The following is a 6,940-nucleotide window of genomic DNA, read 5'->3' as shown; positions in this document are numbered from 1 at the left end:
GGTCGTGTTGGTGCTAACGACGGTAGGGTTCTGTTGTAAGTCAATTTCGGCATGCGTCTACAGTTCCGCGATTCCTGTTTTGAAAGATGCGATAAACTCCAGTCACCTTATCTCTATCTCTAGCTGTCATACCAAATACGAGAGCGAAGACAAGTGCCTGACATGCAACGGTTGTGCATTTTTGCCGTGGCAGGAAGACTCCTCCGGCAAGATGCCATCTTATCACAGATTACAGAGCTTCGCTGGCCGGTTCGAGGATCCCCTTTTAGAGTTGTTCCACATTTGCTTTCGTAGCGGGCAGCAATGTGCCCAAACAATAGATATACCAGAGATCCTGCGATCGTCTCCCACTAATTCGCCGCTACCGACGCCGCCATAACAATATGCAATAGTAAGGCGGAATAGACGCTCAACCGGGACCTGCAGCATATAAACAACCTGAAAATCACCGTAACAACTGCCAGTCCCCAGCTATACTCAGTCCTAAATGATGCAAGCACCACTCCTGCTTCGCCAGCAACCGGCCACCTAACACACCCCATTACCTTCATCCCCTCGTCCCCTCATCCCTTCCTCACCACCCCTCCAACTGCACTTGTCCCTCCTGCTCCTCCTCCTCCCTCATCTCCACAAACCCCTCCGCCGCGACCCTCTCCCCCATCCTCTCCAACTCCCTCCTAAAAAAGTCATCCTCCCCCCCAACAAGCCCCCTCCCCGCGCCCACCTGCTGCGGATACCGTCTCAGATGTCCCCAGTGCACCAGCGCCCTCCCCGCCTGTTCAACCCCCAAACTCTCATCAACCTCACCATCCACATCCCCGCCCGTCAACCACTCCTCCCTTAGTTCAGGCCTTACATGCAGATACACAGCCGTGATGACGCGCATATTCCCCTGCCGCCACTTCCGTCCGCAGTACGGGACCTGGTTCTTGAACAGCTTGAGGGCGTAGAGGCGGAGTGTTGGTTGCGGAATCCTCAGGCATTTCTTCAGATAAATACTACTCTTGTACTGAACCAACAGTAAATTACGATGCGCTTTGCGCTTGCAGATCTTCTGCAGGATGCGGAGGGTGTTGATTGACGTGAAGAAGGAGCGCCAGCTGTAGGTCGTTATGGGCGCTTGCGGGAGCTCGGTGATGGGGAAGCCGAGCTCGTCGACTTCGGGGGGCGCGGAGGAAGTCGAGGTCGTGCGGCGGGGGGAGGTGGGGGAGGTGGAGCGCGGCGGGGAGCGGTGGCGTTTTATGATTGGTGGGGGGGCGGCTTCGTCGGAGGAGGATGAGGAGGCGGAGGAGGGGGAAGAGGGGGGTTGAGAGGGGGTGCCATGGCGGGAGTGGGAGAGGCAGAAGTTGAAGAAGCTTGCAAAGGTTAGCTCGAGGGGATTTAAGGACCCTGGTAGTAGAGAGGGCCACGTACTTGAGATCTTCGCGGTCACAGCGGTAGTTGATGGCCTTCTCGAGTTCTTGTGTCTGCAGAAGCTTGAGGATGAGGGGGATGTAGTTCGAGTCGACGAGCAGTTGCGTCAGGTATTCGAATTTGAGTATGTCTAGCGGGAGTTAGCTTTCCTTTCCCTGGAATTAGTATTTATGGTTGACTTACGATTCACCTTGAACCATTTGAGCAGCAAAACCATGATGCCAGTGACGGCTTTCATCATGATCTCTTCCTGCCGCACGGCGTCCACTTTTGCCGTTGCGGTGTCAGAGTCTATCGGAGACCTGCCGTTTCCGTTCATTTCAGGGTTGCCGGCACCGTTACCATTGAGGTTCTCCTGGAACTGAAAGTTGCTCTGAAGCCCGTTCTGTCCATTCTCCGTGAACAGCCGCGTGACATGCGCCAAGATGATCCGCATCAATACGATGACAACAGACTGGAGGTGAGGAAGAGACTTCTTCTGTTGGATCTGTCAGCATCTCATGTCAACACAAAGCAACGACGGACCGTACGTAGAATAGCTCAACTGCCCTCAACCGTGCATCAACGTCCGGATCCGCACTAAACGCCGGCTCTTGACTTGTTCCCTCGGTCCCCTTCGGACTAACCGGCCTTTCCTCGAGCTCAAACGCATCCACATCCCCATCATTCCCCGGCCCCGTCCAACCACGCTCATACCGCATGAATTGGACCCTCTCTTCCCAGAGCTGCTTCATCGCCCTTGTCGCACGCATCCTCTTCGCAAACAGCTCCGCCGCCTCCAGGATACTCGCCGGGATATCCGCGCCCTCCCACTTCCGCCCCACAAGCACGTCCTGCAGGTCTGTGGTGCCTTTGCCGCCGAGATTGTTGCTCGACGCGTCGAGCGGGGGGTAGAGAAAGGGGAAGAGCTGGTTAGTCTGGTAGTTTTGCTTCTTGCCGCCTTTGCCGCCTGGCCCGGCAGGCGAGGGCGGGGGAGAGGGTGCGGGCGTGGCGATGTGGACGGGTTGGTGGAGGATGGAGACGCCACTGCCGTTGAGGTTGGCCAGGCCGGCGCTGAAGGTGCTTGACTGGGACGTCTTCCGTGAATGATTCTTGAGCGGTGGCAGAATGGAATTGCTTTCGGGTTCCAGGGGAAAGAGTGGCGGTGGTGGGTTGTATGCCGGGTACTTGGAGCTGATCTCTTGACGGAAAACATGGTAGTCCAAAGGTGAAGCTGTTATAAGTGGCTGGCCACGCTTGTCGGCTGTCTCCAGCGTCTCGTCTACAAAGGAGGCTTTGGCCTTGTCGACCTCGGGTATACCACCGAAAGATACCAGGGTAGCCTTCCATGTGAGAAGGACGAGCTGAGGAACTGTCAGTACGTAACAATGTGTCTGGGCAGTTGACATTTACTTTATTCAGAGGAAGCCCCAGTGATTCATCCCAGCGTAACCGCGCAACAAGCTCAGTCAACGTGATCAAAAGATTTGGTTCAAGCGTTGCTGCACCAGTCAGGAAACACACTCTTGAAGTGGGGAAGATCAAGTATACATACTAATCTGCTTCGATATCGCAATATCTGACTCGTCTCCGTTTGTCCTTGCAACTTCGAGTATGGCATACATCAGAGTGAGAGCACACCACATTTCGCGCCGCTCGGCTTCCGCTCCCTCAGCAGACGCGCTCTGTACTGTGTTATCTGTAAGACTGGACTTCCGAGTCAGTATTATAATAGAGCTTTAGTGAACGAGGCCGCATACCTACCATGCTCTCGCCAATGCCGCCCGCATGAGATCATAAATCGGTCGTATGCCATTGCAGTCACATACCATCTGAACATTCCTCTTCACCCACTCGATCTGCACCGCCGATTTCGCATACGTCGAGTCCGCATCCGCCGTCTCGTCGGTCCGCGCCTCCGCACCCGCTGTCGACGATTCTTGAGCCGCTGGATCCTCAAGCCCAGCAGTCTCACCCCACGCCCCCAACGCCAGATACACAAGCGCCTCCAAACACCTCAGCCTCTCCGCGGCATCCTCCTCCCTGCCTGTCCCCTCCACCAGCACCTCCACAAACTCCCTCCTCTTCCCCTCATCCACCTCAACCCACTCCTCGCCCTGCCCTCGCTCCCCCCATACGTCTCCCCACACGTCCCCCCACGACCCCTGCGCCTTCAGCAACATCGCCCCCTCCTCGACCCCATACCCAAACCACTCCTCCACCTCCTCCGGTAAGCCCTGCGCGTCCGCGTACTCGAACGCGTACGGCGTCGGCTCGATCCGCGGGAACTCTGTGACGAGCTTGCGCAGCTGCATCAGGCTGAGCGAGTCTTCTGGGTTTCCCGGTCCCATGTTTCCCTGCCCTATACTCCCCGGCTCGCCTCTCAAGCTTCCTGCTCCTGATAGTAGTGCGCCAGAAGGCCCACCCCTCTCCATACCTGACGCAGGGCCAATTTGCTGGGTACTCGACGGCCCCGGCGGCGCAGCTGCAGGCGGAAACTGCTTCGGCTGACCGGTTCCGGTAAAAGGGACAGACTTGTCTCTCCGCAGCATCGGCCTTGCAGGCAGCGCGACGCTGTCTTTCTGAGGAGCGGGCCGAGTGCTTACGCCGTCGAGGTTGTGGAGGTTGGCGGTGTCCATGCCTGGTTGGATGGCTGGCTCGGTTGTGGAGGGGATGGTGGAGGCGGAGGAGAGGGGGATCTCGACGGCGGAGGGGGAGAAGGCATCGCCGTCAGAGGGCGTAGTGGGTAAGGACGACATGGAAGGGGGCGCTGGGGTGTCTTCTGGGGAGCTCATGGTGAGAGGGTTTGGGGCGTGTTCGGTATGCGGATGAGGTGTGTTCTGAGCCCTTGGTGGAGGAGCTGGGCCTGGATAGGGAAGTTACATTCGCATCATGAGTAGCTCTTTCTCAGTCTACGCTGAGGACTGAAGGATCAGTACGAGACATGACTGTCACTGATGTCTACGGCTGTCAAAGTCACACCCAAGCTATCAGCTCGTCGACATTGGCCCGACGATCTCCCGGTGGCATGCGGCCCTATTTTAGCCCGCCGCAGGGTCCATTGAGGCTCAAGCGCTCATGCGCGGCAGGTAGAAAAGTCGGGAAGTTAAGAGTTTGAAGACAGCACGTTAGTCCTCATATCATGTCATGTCATTCTGCCGGGGCTATGTACATCTGCGTGAAGCATTACCAGCTTCCATGGAGAGACAAGAAGCCTCCTGCAAATTAAACCCCGTAGCCACATCCACCAACCAATCAACGCAATAGCACGCTTTGCAAATGCAGAGGGCTCGAAGCAGGACCAGAGAGTGTGAGCGAGGTGTGAAGGTGAGGCTTTCGATGAGCAAAGATTGTGATCCGTCTACGAATCGCCTTCGTCATCCGGCTGGTCGAACAAGAAATTTGCCGCCAACTCTTCGTTCTTGTCACACGCAAAGTACGCCTGAATGACCTGATCCCGCTCAAAGCCAAGGCGGCAAAGCTGTATGCCGTTAGTCCGGTCCATGCAGGTATTATCTGGAACAACTTGCCCTCTCAATAGCTTCCCGCTCCTCTTCGGTCACGCTTATGGTCTGCGCCGGAAGTCGTGTATCCTCATCGCCTTCCTCGCTCAGCAGCTGTAGGAATTGCTCAGGATGGCTGGCGATCATCTGGGCCAACGCGGGGTTGCCCGCTCCAACTTGCTGGAGGATCGGCTCAAGCATTTGCGGCTGCTGCTGCACGACTTGCCGAAGCTGTTGAAACTCTCGGTTATTCCTGAGAAACTCAAGGTTCCCAGCTCCAAGCGCAGCTCCCGCTGCCGCTCCCGCTGCAGCACCGGCATTTGCTGCTGCGGCACCGCTCCGTGCGCCAGTGGCTCCGCGTCCACCTCGTCCGGCTTGTGCGGCGGCTTCGAAAAGGTTCAGTGGCGCATCACCACCAGATGCAGGTTGAGCGGTAGCACCAGCACCGGCCGCTGCGGGTGGAGATGTGGCGGCGGCTGCCGGCGGAGCTTGAGGAGGATTCTGATCACGAAGAGCGCTCTCGGGTATGCCCTATCACTCGCAATTAGTCTCGAGCTGTCAAATGTGTTGCAGCGATTACAAACCGTCAGAAGGTATTCAACAGCGCGATCGGGATTGAAGAAGGCCGCACGCATCGCGCGGTCTATATCCGCTCTAGCGAAGCCCATGCTCTCCATGTTGGCAATGGCGGCTTCCCGCTCTGAGCCCATTGTCAGCGTAGAGGGGTCGTCAAACCGAGCGCTTCCAGTAGTCTGCGGTGCTGCCGCCGGAGCGGGTGATGGAGTAGCGGGAGCATCCGCGGTTGCTGGAGCGGGCGCAGGCGGTGGTGCTGCGGGTGTTGAAGGGGCTTGAGCTGTTGCCGGCGCAGGAGTCGAGGGCGTTGCTTTGCTGGCTGGAGATGGCGCAGTTTTGGGCTACGTGATAGTGAGCGGGGTGCCTCCGTTCGCATCGCTGTCCTCAACAAACCTTCTGGACCATGCATACTATGAAGCCCTTCTCTTCGATGTTGTATGACTCGACCGTGTTCGCATCTTGCAGGATCTTGCCTGTGTTCCGATAGCGGCGGTCAGCGACTCGATGGTGAACACATTAAACGGCACAGTGGCAGGGCCCGCGTACCTGAGTAGATGAGCTTTTGTAGCGATGGCTCCCAGCCTTTCTCTGCAGATATCTTCGCCTTAACGTCCCCAATCTGCGCAACCTTTAGTTTCTGGCCCTTGACGCTCGGGTATCACGCTTAGTAGAAGTTGGCCGCATACCGTCTCGGAGGGCTCGGCCTCGATAACGAACTTCTGTTGCTTGAGATCCTGCAAGAAGAAGCGGCAATTAGAGCTATGCTTCACAGCGCATCGGAGGCGGGGCAGCCTACCTTGAACGTAAGTTTCATCTTGGTCGTGTTGCAGTTGGTACACTATCGGTGGTGGTGTAAGTCAGTTGAAGGAAGGATATGGCGGTTCGGAAGATGCTGATGGTTTAGGCTTCTGCACAAGCTTAGAGTTGAATGTCACAGTCGAGGCGGGCAGCTGTCAGTGAAGCAGCTACGCCCTTTCATCCACTGACTGAGCGTCGACGCCACTACCGGAAGATTGGTTTGGCCATGCCGCCGCTCTCTCCGGCCAGATCATCAGGCATTATCATGTGATCGGAGTCACGTGACTATACTGTGCCTCAGGCTCCTTCGAGGCCGGCAACAAATCTCCGCTCCCTGACCGCGTTGGATCTTCACGCAATTTCCGAACCGCTGTCCTCGCGCTCGTTCACGAGTGCCAGGTTGACTGTCTCCACCAGCCCGGGAAGAGGACTATTGCGCGATGCTCTAGCCTTTCCGTATCGCAGAACCGACATGCCACAAACTGCGCGGCAATGGGAAGGCACAGACAGTGCTGGTATAACACAATGCATCTTGTCACACCTTACCGTGGCCAGACTGGTGGTTGTGCAAGCCGACAACGTCGGGATACATGGTCGGGCCGCCCAATTTCGTCCGTGACTGTTTTCTCAACTCCTAGGTAAGCCGTAGGCCAGGGGATGGAGAGGCTGATGGA

At 57.0% G+C, this 6,940-nt stretch overlaps 2 protein-coding genes across 2 annotated transcripts; both read right to left on the bottom strand.

The window, feature by feature from the left end:
- Positions 1 to 574: 574 nt before the first annotated feature.
- On the bottom strand, positions 575 to 4,187 carry W97_00955 (uncharacterized protein; the record flags this gene model as incomplete). Its single annotated transcript, XM_007778866.1, has 7 exons — positions 575 to 1,355; positions 1,414 to 1,543; positions 1,597 to 1,891; positions 1,944 to 2,756; positions 2,806 to 2,894; positions 2,948 to 3,099; positions 3,157 to 4,187. The coding sequence occupies 7 exons, from the start codon at positions 4,185 to 4,187 to the stop codon at positions 575 to 577; spliced, it is 3,291 nt and encodes a 1,096-aa protein (XP_007777056.1).
- Positions 4,188 to 4,753: 566 nt separating this feature from the next.
- W97_00954 (UV excision repair protein Rad23) lies at positions 4,754 to 6,282 on the bottom strand (the record flags this gene model as incomplete). The annotated part of the gene is made up of 7 exons (XM_007778865.1): positions 4,754 to 4,873; positions 4,956 to 5,426; positions 5,480 to 5,809; positions 5,862 to 5,941; positions 6,015 to 6,087; positions 6,155 to 6,202; positions 6,265 to 6,282. 7 exons carry the CDS (start codon positions 6,280 to 6,282, stop codon positions 4,754 to 4,756), a joined length of 1,140 nt encoding a protein of 379 aa, XP_007777055.1.
- Positions 6,283 to 6,940: the final 658 nt, after the last annotated feature.

Source organism: Coniosporium apollinis (assembly GCF_000281105.1).
Source record: "Coniosporium apollinis CBS 100218 chromosome Unknown supercont1.3, whole genome shotgun sequence".
Taxonomy (NCBI): Eukaryota; Fungi; Ascomycota; class Dothideomycetes; genus Coniosporium; species Coniosporium apollinis.
This window is presented reverse-complemented; position numbering and strand designations above follow the sequence as displayed.